The 18,522-nt window shown below is 43.9% G+C and overlaps 1 protein-coding gene across 2 annotated transcripts in view; it reads left to right on the plus strand.

Moving 5' to 3' along the window:
- Positions 1-634: 634 nt before the first annotated feature.
- eml3 (EMAP like 3) overlaps positions 635-18,522 on the plus strand; it is a 41,939-nt gene continuing 24,051 nt past the window's right edge. The window contains exons 1-4 of one of the 2 annotated variants that reach the window (XM_069708019.1): positions 635-737; positions 17,018-17,194; positions 17,323-17,437; positions 17,618-18,112. In XM_069708019.1, the coding sequence (XP_069564120.1) occupies positions 713-737; positions 17,018-17,194; positions 17,323-17,437; positions 17,618-18,112 (812 nt within the window). In that variant the 5' untranslated portion in view covers positions 635-712. The remainder of the gene's footprint in view (positions 738-17,017; positions 17,195-17,322; positions 17,438-17,617; positions 18,113-18,522) is intronic. The other variant, XM_069708020.1, reaches the window with a different exon arrangement.

The raw sequence follows: 18,522 nt of genomic DNA on the forward strand, positions 1-18,522 counted from the left end.
AAAAAAAACAAAACAAAACAAAACAAAAAAGCATAAAATTAACATTGCAATGCTGTTGTCACTGTTAATCTCGATTCTAGATGGTCCCGGTGTTTTATTCGTGCGCTACACAACCCCGCCGCCTGGGGGCGATACACGCCTTCCAAACAGACAGACGTCTCCGAGCTCAGCTCAGTGTGGCCTGAACAAGTTGTAAGTTTCATATTGATTGAAAAAAAAACATTGTTTTTTTGTTTTTTTTTAACAATAAACCCAGATACCGCAGATAAGTGCTCAAAGGGAGTGAATGGATACCGCTATTGACATGCCTCCACGGTGCTTTCTTTAAGTTGTCAAGCCGGCCACAACGAGGTACTGGGTTTCCGGAAGACACTTTCATTCTTTTAACTTGCAATGTGGTTTGTTTGTTTTTGGTTTTAAACTATTATTATTATTATTTTTTAAATATTTTTTTTTTTATATATATAGCGCTTAACATAATAATTCAGCACCATCAGTTTATGTATGTGTTTTTATATGTGTGTGTGTGTGTGTTTAATAGACAATAGGACTTTTAATTACAGGAAAACTCGGAGTTTCCGGTGTTGTAACTGAACCTGGCAGCTGACACAAGTCTCCAGTGTGTGACGGGTGACACTCCTCTCAGCATGGAAAACAAACCTCAGTGCAGACTTTACCTCTAGAAAACTACACTCTGCGTAAACTTCGGATTATGGATTCTTCTGCAAACAGTTTTGGTGAGTAAAAGCAACGACAACCGTCCTTTTGTGGGTTTTTTTTTTTTTTTTTTTTCTACACGTTTTCTTTTCTTTTTTTTTTCTCTCTCTCTCTCTCTCTTTTTTTTTTTTTTATTTATTTTTTACTGCATTGTGGAAACTTAACTCGCTTGTGTGTGCGGAGATGCCGCTCACATCCTTATGGATGGGAACACTTCGCCAAACTACCTTAAACAATAAATAAATAAATAAATAAAAATGAGCAATAATTGTTATTTGTGTATTTTTGATAAACCTCCATACGCCCGGCAACATGAATGAAAGCATTTTTTTTTTTTTTTTTTACAAACCTGTCAAACTTTCGGGTTTCGCTCGGCTGTGCTTCTCGTTAGAAAAGAGCTTTTAATTGAATAAAGCAACGCGGTTACACAGACGTTTTTCTTTTCTTTTCTTTTTTTTGCAGCACTGGCTACTGCATTCTTTGGTTACGGTTTTATAGAGGAGGATAAGGGAAATAACAGGAAGGGCTCTGACCAAATGTTGTTTAAAAGGAAGTTAAGCGGCGTTTTGGGCGCTTGCTTAAATATACAATGACTTGAACACTGGCAGTGTCGCACCGGCAGCATATTTTCACATGTGCAGGAACAATAAAGTATTTTTCTTTTTATATAGTATTGGTGGGCACCTTTTTATTTATTTATTTATTTATTTTGTCGTTGCAAGTTGCACGATAGCAGCACTTGAGAGACCGCGTAAGATGTGTTGGTAAATAAAAGCTGTGGGCCTTCGTGCGTTTTCAGCTGCTGGCGAGTTTGTTTTTTGTTTTTTGTTTTTTGCGCGCGAGGCTTCAGTACTGTACTCAAACAGCTGTCTTGATTTTGGCACGCGGGTTGAAATCAAATTTGAGGCGTGACTGACTTAGACTTTTTTGTTGTTGTTGTTGTTGTTGTGTCGGTTCACACGTCTGTCGTGCTTATTGTGAACGGCGAGAATGAACTTCATTTTCACTTTTGTGCTTTGTGCTGCATGTTCTCATTGCTGTATATTTTCCAGCCACCGCTGGAGCTGTCAGAAGAAAAAAAAACAACAACTCAGCGGGCTGGAAAAAAAAAATACAACGTAGAACAATGTCTGATATTTTAAAAGCCTGTTTTTTTTAAACTGAGTAGACAAAATGAGTTTGTCCATTTTGCTCTCCAAGTCTTTTCGCAAGCGAGTAACAAATCCGGACTCCTTTGAAAAGCTCCACCCGCTCCTGCCCCCCCCCCCCTCCCCCCCCCAACAATACTGACAGTGAAGCCGAGACAGTGTTGCACAATGCGGCTTTTGTTTGCACATCTATAGGCCCTGCTGTTCCACCTATGCGCTGATGTTGTGTTTACTTGTCTTGTAAAGCTGGTGGGGGGGGGGGGGGGGACAGTAAATATCACGTGGGGACGTCGGCCCAGCACCTGTGGGCACGACTTTTAGCGCTGGAGGGAACCTGAGGTGTAAAATGCAGCGTGGAGTGCTGCTGCTCGTCTCGATTAAAAAAAAATAATAAAAAAAAAGTCTTTATCTTCATCTTGTTCTCGCGTTTCACAATAGAGGTGATCACTTGCCTTGAAACGCAGTCATGCGGGCGTGCTGGTACTTTTGAAAGCTGCGGTGGACATCCGATTGTGACTGCGTCTCCACCGTCAGCTGACTGGTTTGCGTGAGTTGCAGTAAAAAAAAAAAACAAACAAAAAAAACACTAAAAAAAAACCCGAGACGAAGTCAGTGTTGTGGTTAGCGACGAACATAACCAGCGGACACCATTATCGGATATTTTTTGTTGTTGTTGTGCCTTTCTGACCAAAACGCGACGTACAAGGGCGGTGTCTTTGAGACGGAAAGTTCATGTAGAGCTAAAACAATTATGTAATTAATGGATTAGAAGAGTCATCAGGGACTATTTCAATAGTCAATTCGTTGTGGAAAAAAAAAAAATAATAATTCTCCAGCAAAAATAGTGACAAAATGTCAAATATCTGCAGAAGTTTTGAAAGAGAAGATTTGTTGCTTTTCTTTGTCATACAACGAACATATTGTTGTAAATTCAACGTGGGGGATTTTTTTTTTCCGGACTTCTGGTGGAAAACACATGCGAAGATACCACCTGCAGTTTTATGACATTTCTTAAACCAAACGGTTAATCAGTTAATTCAAAACGCAATCGGCAGATTAGCCGATAGCAAAAAATAATCAGGAAGAAGCCTATCCCTGCTGAGTGGAGTTTACTCGTGAACACGGTCGCAAATTACGTCCGACTGCTGCGTCTGCTGTAATTTGTGGAACATTAACCGGGTATGGCATCATGTCAACCAGTCACCATAAACGAGCCAGTTGCTATCGTGTCACAGCCATTTTCTCCCGGCGTCGATATTTTTCTCACTGTGATCTATCTTCGGATAATATGAAATGACTGTGTAGAACTAGATGATAGCTTTTTACAATCCAGCTGCGCGTGCCGTTTAATACCGATCATATCTGTAGGCATTTATACCAGAGGAGGCTTCTTAGCCAACATTTGCCATATACAAGTATGTACAACTCCGTTTTCACAAAAGTTGGGGCGCTGCGTAAATCGTAAATAAAAACCAAATGCAATGATTTGCAAATCACGTAAACCCATATTTAATTGAAAAAAGACCAAAGAAAAGGTATCAAATGTTGAAACTGTGAAACTTTATTGTTTTACTAAAGATATGGGCCCATCTTGGCAGTGCCTAACTCTGCTTAACTCCTCGCGGAAAAAAAAATAGTCAAAGAGGTGGAGGATGGCTGTAGGTGAAACCACGGACGTGGAGAGGATCTATCAGCATGACACTGGCTGACAGTCAACTGCTAAAGCTCAAAAGCAGTGAGCCAACCGTGACGGCATCCATCTGTCATTCAAGCTCCAGCCTTAATTATGCATAACTGTAAGCTCCCAAAACCTTTTTTTTTTTTTTTTTTTTTTTTTGTACCAGGCTGTAAACATGCTTAGCTTACTGTTTGATCTGTGCAGGCGGTGATCTACTAAGCAGCACATATCGATAGGCAGCACAGCTCATCACAACATCAGTCTGCAGCATAATCTGGAAAGAACAGGTTTTCTGGTCCGTGTGAGACAAACCACATTTCACGTGACAGAAGTGGCGCCTCTGGTCGTAGTCCTGTTCTGAATTAAACCAGATGTGATCTTCATGTTCACTTTCCTCCATATTTGTTGGTGTTGCCTTCATCCAAATTTTCCCGCGAGTATTTTTGTCACGTGGAAGACCGCAGACCATTGTTCAAATGGCAAAAGAAATATTGCTGTAAAGAGTGTGAATGAAGTTAAAAAAAAAATTTTTTTTAAATGAGACGGCATCATCAGGTCTAGAAATGTTGTACTCACAAATAGGTTTCGGTGCGAGAGAGCAAAAGGAGTTTTCTGAAGATTTCATTGTTTGCCTGTGTGGGAACTGCAGTTGAGTTCCACCTATCAACATACTCGGCCAATAAATCTGATCCTGACACAGTGTTGTCAAAGTGATCGAAATGCTAATACCTACATTGTGATAAAAATAGGATTAACCCTCGAATGTTTTCTTGCTCAGGTGTGCAGAATGTCTAGAGAGACTTTTGTGTGGATTTGGAACATATTGTGCAGAGATCAGCAGGAAGTTGCACCAGCAAAATGGCAGCTGTGTCATTTTTTTTTTTTTTTTTTTTCCCAGAAATGTTGTAATACTTCTTTTGAGAAAAGCAGGCATACTGTTTTGCTGAAGTCTTGGAGGTAAAACATTTAGTTTGCTTCTCTCTGCGGGCTGGATATTAAACCTCAGTACTTTGTTGGGTGCTGAATGAAACATGTCTGCAGCACCGAGTATCAAAAGCCTGTCAAATACTAAATACTGGAATTTGGAACGTGTGGATTTGTAGTCGTGTTTGTTCGTGTTATTGCTGATTCTAGGAAAGTTTGGAGTGTTTCAACTGTGGAAAAAGGTTCTTCCGTGTCTGAGAGCCAGCTCATTGTGAACTTTAGGTTCGTCCCTAGAGGTAAATGAGGTCAGGTTATTATATGAGCTCCAATCACGGCAGTGAGATCATAAACGTTTGCGAAGATTTATGATCTGTCAGTCGTCAAACTCGGTAGCTCCGGTGGAACGAACTCGGTCTTGCGTAACGTTTGTTTCCGCTTCATCCAGATACAACAGTTAACTCTCTGATGGCGTGTTGACCCGCCGCCAGCTGTGCACTGAACCTTTGGGTTTAGAGAGTATGATGGCCTTACTATTTTCTGACATTTTACAAACCAACACATTCCTTTACGGGCCGATTAATCAATACTCATTGATTGGCCGAGTAATTTATTTATAGTACGGAACAGAATCTGTTACCGGCCAAGATGATATGAAACAGATATAAAGGCGCTGGTATTTATTTCATCAGGTGTTTGTTTTTTTTAAGAAAATAGAGCATAAACTATATTGATGATGGATTTTATCTTTTCAAATTTGAGAATATACAGATTTTCCTTTAATGTTTTATAGACCAAACAATCAATGGAAAATGAGGGGCGGAGGGGTGATTTAAATAATATTTGGTTGTGACTGCATGCACATTTCTACACTGAACAAGCTGCAGAGCAACATTTGGTAAATGGTCTGTACCTGCTTAGCGCTTTATCACCTTTTGGTCTCAAAGTGCTTTTAACATGGTTTTTCTATTTACACACACGAGACACCATCAGGAGCACATTCGCACACCGACGGTACACCATTGGGAGCAACTTAGGGTTCAGTGGCTTGCTCAAGGACACTTGGGCATGTGGACAGGAGGAGCCGGGGGTCCGATTAGTGTGCAACCCGCTCCGCCGTCTGAGCCACAGCCCCCCCAGTCAGTGGTCGGCGTTTATGTCCACCAGATGAATATAAGTTTAATATTCATCCTCTTTACGATGTAGTTCGGTGTCCTCCTCTTCCAAACCCCTGAGGGGGAAAAACAAAAAACAAAAAGAGGGATAAACAGAGCCGGTAGAACCTGCCGTCGTTGGGTTCATCTCGTCGAGTAACACCTTTTTTTTTTTTTTTTTAATTTACACCGGAGTCATCGAATCCTTCGCGAATGCAAACATGAACGACGGCGTCTCACGTTGAGGCGGAGGCCGGCTCATCTCCGCCGCTCCAGCCCCGATGAAAGGATAACAACAGTGTGGCGAAATCAGCCTCGCCGCTCGCGATGTTAGTCAGACACGTGCACTGTGTGTGTGTGTGTGTGTGTGGGGGGGGGGGGGGAAATGTTTCTCGCAGATGCCGCCGCTCCGTTTCACTTCTCTGACAGGACCTCAAACAGTTTTTTGCAGGGGCGTGCAGGATGTGGAGCGGTAGCAAGGCGTCAGAATCAAACAGGGGGGGAGCTAAAAGCAAACAGCAGCGTGCCTCGGGACAAACGGCGTCTGTAGGTGGTTGAGGTCATTATGCAGCAGCCTTTGGTGCGAGGTAGAAAAATGAGTGGGTGGACACTGCACGAATATGCTAAATGTAATTGGGAGTCGGAGGCTGCAGGAGATGCGTTTCCTTTCGACAGGGTTATAGTGATATTTTAAGCTCACGTTTCCTTGCAAATAAAATAAGCAGCTTTAAGTTGTGGGAAGTTTAGAAAAAAAAACGGAGCCATATTTGGAGACGTGGCAGTAATCTAGGTTTACAGAAACATATGTACCGTTGATACAAAATAAAACAGGAACTCAATCTAAGCTAATCCTCACCCCCAACTGACGGAGGCAGATGGCCGTCCACCTCTGCGAGAGTTCTTTCTGTTAAAAGAAAGTTTCCAAATGGATCCTCTTGTGGTAATTGCTCAATTGTTGGATTTCTCTCTATCACATTATTAGGTCTTGAACTTACCACGTAAAGTGCCTGAGATCACTAATGTTGTGATTTTGCATCTTATGAATAGAATAGAATTGAATATGTCTGCTGCTGCTTCTATGTCTGGCTGTAGTCAAGCTGAGTGAAAAGTATGTTTTTGTAAAAAAAAACCAGTCCAAAACAAGTCTTAAAACCAGCCTTAAAACTAGTCTAAACACAGTCCAAAACCAGTTGGATTAGAAGGACTGTGTAACTGTTCACAGTGACTCAACAGAAGACTTTTATCCCGCAGCGTGTGGACTCTGCAGCTGTCAGGCAGCCAGACACCCACCAGACTGGGCCTGACCGCGGGCCTTTCAGAGGAGCAGAAATCAAATAGAGGAGTTTTGTGTTTGCAGCATTGGGATCAAATTCTCTTGCTTTTTTTTTTTTTTTTTGGAGGCTCATTGCATACTTGTGGCTTTTCATCTGAATACCACCAAACTCTTTGAGGCCTCGCTCTCACTTGTCTGTGATGTGATTCACAAATACATGTATGTTTTTTTTTATTTTGGTTGACTTTTTCCTGCATAACGTCAATCATAGTAAACTGACGGGACTCCCGGGGATAAATTCACCTACAAGGCGGCCTTAGTGCAAATATGACCTCCAGCATCTATTCAGTCACTGGTGGAAGATGGATGAATGGATGAAATATGATGATGATGATGATGATATGATGAATGTCATCTAGGGAGGTTGCAATAATGACACTTTTTATGCTTTAAGGAGTGGTTTTACACATTTATTTAGCAATATGCACCTTTTAGACACAAGATAAAATGCAAAAATAATGAAAGCCTTGCTTAAAATTAAATTTCGACTCAAAACCAAAAACTAACTGGTGAACCTGAATGAGGGTACGCTGTGGTTACTGGGTGACGGACGACTGCCATCATTGTCTGTCCCATCTTCGGGTTTTGATTTGAGAGCATTTTATTGGCCAAAGAGAAGAAAGATGGAATGAATGAATGAATTACCTGCTACGTTTGATATGAACCCGTGCGTCATTTCCTGTCGGTTCTTCTGAAGGCTGCGCTTTCTGGGGTGGAAATGTAAGACGCCGCTCTCTACAGTGGAAACACAGACGCAAACAGAAGCGTCGCTCACCAAAAATGACAGAAGTTTGTGACATAATCTGTATTTTGTTTAAAAATTTCAAGTCAAACTACGTTTGTTAAACAGTAGCTCCACTGCCAGGCGAAGTCTGAATATCTGAATTCCAGTGCAGTCGCAGTGAATTTCACGTGGGTCGCATTCCTGCTCCTCCCGATCCGTTGCCAAACGGCTATGAGTCACCTGCAGTCACGGCTTTGAGCTGAAGAACAAAAAAACAAGAAAAACAGACTCTCAGAGTGGAGCGGGGAAAGCAATTATGCGTGCAGATGTTTGTGTATAGATGCGGCTGCGCTCCAGTTTGATGTGGCAACTGATAATTCCTTCTGTTAATGTCTGTTTGTGTTGCGGTTTGACCTTTTTTGACATTTTACAAATACTTTATTAGTAACCAAACGCAGGATGAGACTGGAGTTTATAGCAGCAAAGGTGAAGCGAAAAAAAACCCAACAAGCTGTGTTTGATTTTCAGATCGACTTGTCGTCTGTGTTTCTTTCGAATTCACGACTTGATAATCCCCTAATTTGAAGCGCAGACGTTCACCGACGTGTACTTTGATCAAAAAACAGAACAGACTATGAAAAGATGAGACCTTCTAGATCGTAACGAGACACTTTCGTTTCTGGTGTTTAATTTTGACATCGGGAGTTTTTGCCGTTCCAAAATGTACATTTTAATCTCCGCGTTACCACCTCCACCAGCAGTAAAAACCAAACAATTAAACACGCCGTTCATCCGGTCCCATGTGTAAAACCAGCCTAAGTACAGGATCCCGGTGCCAGAAAAAAACAGATCACGTGACGCTTTTACAGCAGCGGTGGGTGTGGCACCACCAAAACTGCCAGTCATGGTCTCAGAAATACAATATAAAATATATATAAAAAAAAAAAAGGTAGTTTTCACCAAGAGAGACTGCACAGAAACAGAAACTCACATCCAGTGTTTAACCTTCCTGCGTTTAGAGTCAAATGTCAACGGGCTCTGGGCGTCGCTTGTATTCTTGAAGGTCCACTTTTATGGACAGTTTCGGTCTTTATGCGTGTAAGCAGCAGTTTCAGATGGATCCTGGTCGAGGATGGTTAACAGTGGTCTCCCCCCCCCTCGGGGGCCACATTCAGCAATAAAACGTTCCCTTTGGAGGGAAAATGTCAACTTCCTGTTTGGTGCAGCTTCCTGCGGGGAGTTGACCAGATGTAAATGGTTTGATGTCACGTTCAGATGCTTCCAGCTGCAACAACAACGGTCTCAGAGCAGGAAATGTGCCAATTATGGAGCAATTCGGTATTTCATCTCAGCTTCGAGGTGCCAGTCCCTGTAAACATATCCCTATCGTAAAGAGATGATTTTTGAATTAACGTCCTACAGGGAGAGATGGTATCACCCCAAACTGCACTGTATTTTCAAGCTGGTCATTTTACACTGGTGTCGCCGGATATTAACAAATCAAGAAACCAGCAAAAGAACCCACTGACGTTAATGGTCTCCTATCCATGTGAATTCTACACATCAATCGACACCGATGAGCCGACACTCAAAGTCTGTCCCGAACTCAGAACTCGTGTCAGTCAAATCTCATTTGGCTCTTCATGACAAAATTGGACTATTTGTTTATATTTAGTTTTCTCTCTCCATATAAACGATCTCGCAATCAGAAAACATGCATCACGCTCTCTCTTGCCTGGTCCACTGTTAGTGGGTCAAGGAGTCGGTGTTGGTTTGTCATGATTTTATTCCCTCCTCTCTCCGAGCTGGGGGGGGGGGGGGGGGTGATGGTGGCCATCGAGGAAGGTGAAGTGTCTGTAACAGAAAGATCTCATCTGTAAAGCAAGTGCCGGTATATACATGTGTTGGCAACACGTCCTGCAGAGTTTGTTTTGATAGTTTTAGTTTTAATTTTAGTTATCCCACGCTCCTTCTTCTGCTCTCCAGTCCTTCCTTAAATCCCAGTGATATTCCCGCAGACTTGTGCATGGTGGCTGGACATTTTTTGATTAAAGATACAAGCTGTGACCGTTGATTTATAATTGAAAGGTCCGAAAACAATTAATGAGCTAGTCATTGTGTTCATTTCAAGTTTGCACCATGCAGGTGCCATGCAGGTTGGAGGTCAGAGTCATCATCCTCTGTGGATGTTTACGCCCCAGCGTTTGTTATTTCCCTTCTCGGTCAGTGTCCATCACGCAGTGTTTTTTCTATCTTTTATCAGGCTGGGTGTGTGTGTGTGGCAGGGAGAAAGCGAGTGATCTGCAACGCGATGTTGTGTGTTTATTGCAACATCTCAACAATCCCATAATGCTAGTACCAGCTGGTGAGAGTTAAGGGTCAGAGTTCAGTTTGGTTCCCGTTTGGGCCATGGTACAGTACAGTGGTTCGGTATTGACAGTGGTTCACGTACGTCATATCAACATGTCATGACCACAAAACAAACGGGAGAGATGAGGGACACGTGGGGGGAGAGGAGACACCAGAGGAACAGGTGTACGTCTGCGGATGTAACGGGGAGGTTGTGACCATTTATCAGGTACTGAGTTGGTGACACTAATCTTGAGTGTCCAGCACAGACCGTATCTAAAAGTGGACGGAGCTTCCGGGTCTGAAAAATAAGGCAGATGCAGAAGTGTCATAAACTGCAATACCACCAAGTGCCACTAGAGGTCGGCTCCAAAAAGCCTCCGGCTCCGCAGACTCCCAATTCAACTTCTGTTATCAAATACAATGTCAATACTTTCTTTCTACCGCTTCTTATGGTGTTGTTAGCTAAAGTCCCTCCTTCTTATTCGTTTTCTGGCCGTCCATCTGAAAATAATGCCGTCATTAGTTAGAAAATAAGCTTCAAAAAGCGGTGTTTTGGGGGTCTGTTTGATTGACGGGCCTGCGGTGCAGTCAGGTTACAGCTATCGGCGGGCGGGACGTAGCGTCCGCATATTAAACTCTGTAGCTTCTTTGCAGCAACATCCACGTTTGAAGCATCGTCTGCTGCCGTGGCAACAGCTGCGTTTTAATCAGCTTCGCTACAGTATATGAAATGAGAACTGTCAGTGGACAAAGCGTGTGGAGGCTTGGCGCTTACGTTCAGTGTGATGGGAGCCGGTTGATCGACCTGTGTAATGTAAGCAGAGTTATAGTTGCAGGGTCTGTCCATCTGGGGAGGCCAATTCGGAATGTGTAGTGAGTTTACACATTAGACAACATGAATAAAAAAATGACAGTGTGTGCTATTTGAAAGGCGACTATACGTGCTGCAGCTGACGCGCTGCCAAAACGCTCCAGATGGCCGTCTCTGTTCGGACAGTGTGAGAACATTCACGCAAATAGACTGTTCTGACAGTAATAGCTCGGATCTCCTGGAAACCAAGGAAAGTCTCACTGTGGGACTGCAGATCTTGTACCTCCCCCCCGTGTGGTCTCCATTTTAACAGAACCTCCCCCAAAACCACTTAGAATTAGATGCAGAATATACAGACTGACAGAAATATAAAGAGAGCCACAAAAAAAAAATCCACGTGTTATTTTTTTTTCTTTGTCCGTGTTGGATCAAATGGGTTTTTGTGGGTTTCAGAGTGAAAGCGGTGTACTTCCTAATGACAGTGCACCCTGACTGATGAAGGCTCCACCCCTCACCCCCCTCACCCAGAAAGACAAGGTAGGAGGTCCAACACAGTGGGAACCGGCCTTTCAGCACGTGCTTTGCTTTCCTCAGCTTTTTTTTTTTTTCTTCTTTTTCCGTCCACGTTTCAGCACTGGGATTGGAATGTTTTAATTGTTCATCACCAGGTCGGGTTTGTGTGAGGAGGGTTGTGAGCGCAGCTAGTAAAGCTCCAGTCTACCTATTGAAGAGAGTCAGCTCGGCTTCTCCCGCGTGACTCCGTGTTATCCGTCGACAATCGTAGACATGCTAACTTGCAGATCTTACAACCATGTCGACGGGGTGTAGAGTTACACATTTTAGAAAACGATCTCTTTTTTTGTTTTTGCTCTCTTGCCAAGAGTACGATGAAAAGATAACACAAATTTCTGTACAAAAGATCCGATACCGTCAGAAGCTGGTTATCTTAGCATGAAGACCGAAAACAGGATATAGAACTGTAGACAGAGGATGCAGAAGCAGCTCCTTCTTCTTTTGTGGTACGTTTCTGTGCAGAGATTGTGCATGTGTGTATCAAAACAATTCCATTTACCCGCTCTAACCACTGGTTTCACGTCTTCGTCGATATTTAGACAGCATTATTGAAATGGATTCACATGACCGCGGCTTCACCGGTGGACTGTCTCGTTCATGTATTTAATTGAATACACAATTTATCTGTAAAAGAGAAAATACAGAGTTTTTAAGAAATGACAAAAACATATCGGGTCATTTGAAATTTAGATTTCTGAGGAAATTATGATGGAAATTCCACGTTGGTCAAACCTAAATGTAAATAAATGATGCCCCGTTACATCACATTTATCAGAGGTGTCATTGTTTCACCTCAACTTCCGAGGAAGCGTTGTCGGCACGGCAGACTTTGAAAACACTTGAAAAACAGAAGAGGCTCTGACCTCTAAACGCAGTCTTTCAGATTCTGCCCTTCTTCTCAGTCAGCTATCAAACTGAAGCTTATTCGTGGTTGTTGATCATTTGAAGGTTGCACAAAAGGTCCGATTTCTTTAAGTTGCGTCATCCATGCGGCATAATTCGGATGACACCGAACACTGGAATTGTTTTGGATTCTGGATATTGATTCATCTCATCGGAGGCTCGTTAAAGCCGACTTTATTCATCTTCTCTAACTGGTCAAAGGACCACACGACGTTTACTCTGCTAACCTGGTAAGCCATACTCCAACTAATGACATCAAAATCTCCCCTCCTATAAGAAAGTTTGATCAAATGTGTTTTACAGACTCCGCGGAAGTCCTGAGCGTGATTCTGAACAGTCTCGCGAATAAAGGCCCTGAATCAGTGCGACCGGGAGAGAGTTGTTCCTCTTTCACTTTGGTAAACAGGTTGAATGGCTTCCATGTCACAGCTATTAGAGCCCTACCCCTCATTATTCTACAGGAACATCAGATCACAAGAGCTCCCGGTAGATGTAACATTTTGAAGGAATTTTATCTCCACCGAAGCTGCAACACTTCCAGGGTAGTTTGCAACTGCGCCGATGATGAAATGCGTCTTGCAGCGAAATAGTTACAAAAGGGAAACATCGTCAGAGGACGCACTGACATGCCGGAGCTCCCACGAGGCCACCGGCTGCTCCGTCGGTCAGCTGGCAAACGTCCCACCCCTCCTTTGTAGACAGTGGCCACATGTAACGGACAGAGTTTGTCTGCGGACTGATGGTGGATGTGTCCTTTTTACCGTGTGACGGCACAGACACACACGATCCGGTTCTCTCTTTATCCCGGTGAAGAAAATCACAAACACCCGGTCGTCATCAACAGGTTGTTTATGCAACAACAAACATTCAGATCTGCGGCACTGGGAAGATTTTCCTCTGCTGACTTTTATAAAAGACAAATATAAATCTTTTTCAACATGACAATGTCAAAAAAACAACATGATCGTATAGTGGTAACATTAAATAGGACTTTCTGGGGAGCGCCCTTACTATTATTCTAAACTACAGTCAGAGGGCAGTAATGCACCTAAAAGCTATTTACCAAGAAACACAAAAGAACATAAGGAGAGGAAGAAGATGCTGCTGCCGGGCTCTGTGAGATTAACCACTATGGACGATGATGAGCGGCACCGCAGCTTCGACAGGTAAATGTCGGCGTGTCTTAAGTCTGCAGCTTTGAAGCAGACAGTCCCTCCGCAGATCAGCAATCTGTGACCAAACTGAATTAGATGTTGATCGTGCCGAGTAAACAACCAAACACATGCTTCTCATCAGCTCTGCTGAAGGAGAGAGGCTTTTCCAAATGTAATGGCATTCGTTGAGCTCCAGTTTACGGCCCCGAGTCTCTACACGTGAGAATCTGCATGTGCGGCGGATGGGGTAAGGGGGGGGGGGGGGGAGGCTAAAAAAAAACAACTCGCACCCACATTTTAGGAACGGGGAAAGATAAATGTGCTTCTATACCGTTAATCACAGACTTGTAAACTTCTACGATGGGCTGTAAACAGGATATGAATTACCGTCAGCCAATCAGAGGCAACAAAAGCCTTCACGTTTCCCACGGAATCGATCCTAATCAACTACAATATGTGAAACCTACATTCAACAAAGCCGACCTCGAAAAAACCCAACAAAGGGCAGTTGTAATCGACCGTGTTATGCAGCTGCAAGCATTCAGATCGGTTTAATAGAGTAAAAAAAAAAAAAAAAAAAAAATTTTGAGAACATTACAAGAGCCAACATGCAGCCAGAAGTCCGACTCGTGGATGAAGTATAAAGTCAGTATTCCTCCACATTGATGTCTGTTACTTTTGAATTACTATGATAGTATAATGCTCACGGTCAAAATGCACGCAAAGGATTGTTGCAAAAAATACAGTGAGGGCATTCAACAGAAATATCGGTTGCCCACGTTGCTCTTGTGTAACCGCCTGCAGCTCAGGGGTGTTTTCATTCGGTAGATTATGGTGTGCGGAGAGGAGCTATGCAGTTGCACTATTAAGACAAATATATCAATCTGAATTCTTCACAGTTGAAATTATGACACAAAAATGCACCAGAAATCCAAACTGTTGCGTTCAAGGAAGGTCGAAAATAAGTTAATGTTGCGTTTACCTGTGTGCGCCCTGCTGTCAGGGGTTGACTGGTGTGTGTGTGTGTGTGTGTGTGTGTGTGTGTGTGTGTGTGTGTGTGTGTGTGTGTGTGTGTGTGTGTGTGTGTGTGTGTGTGTGTGTGTGTGTGTGTGTGTGACATCATCTTAACGCGCTCAAGCCGTAGACTCCGATTGGCCGCTATTGGGCTGAACGGGCGAGTGACATCGGTCTACATCGGGCCATTGGTCATGTGGAACTCTTGGTCCCATTCGTCCACCCGCATCAGGGGCTGCCGATTGGACACGTTAACTTGCCTCACCACCGGTCGCTCCCGCCGCCGAGGCTCCGGTGTCTTTGAGGATCGACTCCTCCTTTTTGTACGAGTCGTCTTCCCGAACTTAAAGAGAACAAACGAGCGTAGGTTAAACGTTGCAAACTTTGCGATGATGATTTCTTTTTAAAAAAAGCGACCATTAATATTTACCTTTTAACTTTTCAAACCACCTGCAGCCGAGTAGTTCAGCGAGCTCAGGAGCTTTGTGTCATCTGTGCGAAGAGCCTATCACAACACGGTCGACGGCAAGCAGCACTGAGGAGTTCAAAGGGAGAAAAGAAAATTTGATTTTCAATCCAATGTCTGATGGATTATAAACATATTCAAAACAGGATATATTAGTGACTTAGTGATTATTTTTTTCTTTTCTTTCTTCTTGAAATATTAAATTGGAAAAATCTTATCTATCATTCATTTTTACAGTTATTCCGTTATTCTATTTAACGTCCTTTCTTTTTTTTTTCCAGAATAAATTTGTGTCTCCACACTGTTGTATTATCAAACCGTTTTAATTTACTAAAATAGAATCTAATTTTCAGGCAACATGGCAGAGCTCCTCTGTGAGGGAATCTGTCTTCGGTCTGTGAAATTGACAGCTGTCACTCATCACAGTGGCTTTCGCACACACTAAGAACCGCCTGCGGGTAGAAAAACAACAACATTCGCTGCTTGTTAAATACCGACTGTCTTTGTATCCTCCTCCTCGTTTCAAATACAACAGGCTGAAGAACTCCCGTGTGTCCTGATGCAAAACCAGAATCAGTGCAACAATAACTGAGATTGGAATCCAGATCATACAACATGTTAGGTGTGAAACAATGTTATGGCCGTTTTGGATGCCTGTGGAAAGCGTCACGTGTGTTTAATCTGTGCGTAAGTGTATCGAACGGAGCTACCTGGGGACGCAAGATGGCATCGTGTCACACGATCTGCGTGCCCTGTGCTGGCGGTTTGCCAGGTATATCCAGCTGAGGTAATTGTAGGCTTTTTTGGAATTTACGGTCCTCTCACTTACATGTCAGAAGGTCATAATGTGTGATTTACTCTGCAGTGTTTGCGCTTTTTTTTTCTTTTCTTTTTTCTCCCACCGAGGCCACTCGAATAACCAGAATATTTCGATGCAGGTGGAAGGGGAGCTGGAGACCGACAATTACTGGCATTGTGTAATTCTAGGTTGTGGCTCTTGACTGTGGAGCTTCTGCTCCGTGAGCCTTTTGAAAGATTTGTGTGGTGTCTGAGGACCTCTTACCTACTTATTACGGTGCGGGAAAGACATTTCCTTCCAATTTCTTGGTCAATTAATGCTCGAGTTTCGTTGGACTGCGGCGCAGAAATACACACTTGCAGGGCCGAGCGAGAGTCGAGTGGCTGAGTCATCACGAGGACTTACTAACACAGATGAGTAGAGATGGAGCAGGAAAACATCCTCCTGTTGCTCGCCAGCTTTGTTCCATTCTGTAACACCAAGGACAGAAGGAGGCATTCCTCACACACACACACACACACACACACACACACACACACACACACACACACACACACACACACACACACACACACACACACACACACACACACACACACCCGAGCTGTAGCTCTAGTCCACACACACAATCGGGTCTTTGAGAAGCTTCGGAGACTCTCCTCTGTCAGAGTGCAATGTTCCAAACATCTGTAATCCCCTAAAAAACGAACGGCACACCAGACAACACATACTAGAGGTTTGTCTTTCTATCTATGTGAGGACACGTTCCCAAGCCCTGAACAACTCACCTTAACATCTGAACTTAAACCCTTAAAACCAAGCCTAAGCCTTCAAACAGTCCTTTGAAGAAATGCAGAAAAGTCACAATGCAGAAAAGTCTTGGTTTCAATGAATTGTTTTGAAAAATCAGTTTCTACAGTCTTCTCTTATATAAAACTTAATTATCTTGGTCGGATAAAATGAAACATTTTATGTGGTCCCCTTTTGTATTTGCGAAATTACACATTTTCTGACAGTTTACTAACTTAATTAATGACTCATTAAGGAGATAACTGACAGAATAATTGATCATGAAAATAAATAGTAGTTGCAGTCTTAATTATAAATCAATGTGATCTGTGCTTGAATTCTCAGGTCTGCATTTTAAAGTGCATAAAGATTTTTTTTTTTTTTTATAGCAACAGTGCAATCCAGATTCAGTTCGTCAGACAGGCTTTTCACACTAAAGCCTGCTTCTCAATTTATGAAATTTCCGCTGCTCTCTTTACAGACGATGTGTCGGCCGACAGTAGCGCCGAGTTCCCCGACCGGGCGTCGATGATGGAGGTGCGTCTGCAGGCGCAGGAGGACGAGATCACGCTGCTGAAGTCCTCGCTGGCTGACGCCCTGCGCAAGATCCACATTCACAATCAGCTCCTGCCGTTACTGAAGCAGCAGCTCATAGCAGGTGGGTGATGGTCCTGAGCACTGGCACTCGTGTACAAAAATGAACCCTGCTCATCCATCGTTCATAGGAAGTTGCAGGACTTACGGAACGCATCGCTGCGAACTGATAATCTGCTCCGATTCCCTCAGTGAACCCGGCTGCTGCACGGGTGCTGAACCAGGTGTGCTGCTCAGATGGTTTCAGCAGCAGCAGGAAGCTGTCTTCTAGCTCAGCAGTTGACGGGATCCGCCACACCTCTGCCAGGTACCGCACCATCCCGCCGAGTGCTTACAGGGACAGGATTGATGATGTGGGGCCAGTTATATTGTTTGTGCTACATCCGAAGCATGTCGGTCCATTCAGAAGGCTGGTTGTGTTCATATGTCTGTGTAATCTACCTGTATGACTGTCCTGTGTTGTTCTCAACCTTTGAACTACCTTTAGCCAATCACCAGACAGCACTGTGACCAATGCTAATGGCCACATAGGAGGCCCAGTGTCCAGTGAGCTCCGAAGCAGAACAGCCACACAGGACAGGTCAACCCAGACCGAGCCCACCCAGCCGGGGCAGGACCGGCTCCCTCTCACCACACGGGTCAACAGCCTCAACCTGGAGGATGCCCTCCTTTCGGAGCAACCTGTGCCCGAGGGGACCCGGGCCAAGCTCCACCGCGTCCCCGGTATGGAGGAAGAGGATGTGGAGCAGGAGGAAGATGAAGAAGGAGGAGGGGAGCAGGAAAAGGAACTAACCTGGACGTCATCAGTGGAGGAGCCCATTCAGCCCACCACGATCAGAGGCCTCCAGAGGGAGGACTTCCAGGACGGCAGCTGCTCTCCAGAGGAGCCCGGCTCGGCCTCGGCCTCGCCCAGGACCTCCGACCAAAACCTCAGCTCCCGCTCTGGACCCCTGTCCACCATCCAGGAGGGAGAGAAGCCTCTGTGCGTGATCTTGCCTCATTGCTGCTTTCTTCATAACCATAATCACCTTTTCTCACCGTTACTTGCATGGCTTTTAAGGAAAGAATCATCTGTAACACTTTTTCTGATTCAGACTCTGCAAACCAAAACTTTTACTGCATCCCCGCTTTATGAAACAATCAGCCTCAGGTCGGGACATGTTTATGCCCTGTGAGATCAGGGAACACGAGGGGGGGGGGAAGACATGTTCCATTGCTGCAGCCTTTATGTGCTTTGTGTTAGAGGAGGAGGGAACATAAAGCTGCAGAAGAACATGATGGTGGTGCTCATTCGTACCGAGCGACATATAGACAAGTACTTTCTTTGTCACCGAGATTTGAGTCCAGTGGAAAATGCCTCCGCTAATCACGCAAGGTGTAGTTTAAATGTAC

This window comes from Brachyistius frenatus, unplaced genomic scaffold, assembly GCF_029030835.1.
Source record: "Brachyistius frenatus isolate BFR_SWC_R1_liver_20210118 unplaced genomic scaffold, ASM2903083v1 Contig_73, whole genome shotgun sequence".
NCBI classification, from domain to species: Eukaryota; Metazoa; Chordata; class Actinopteri; family Embiotocidae; genus Brachyistius; species Brachyistius frenatus.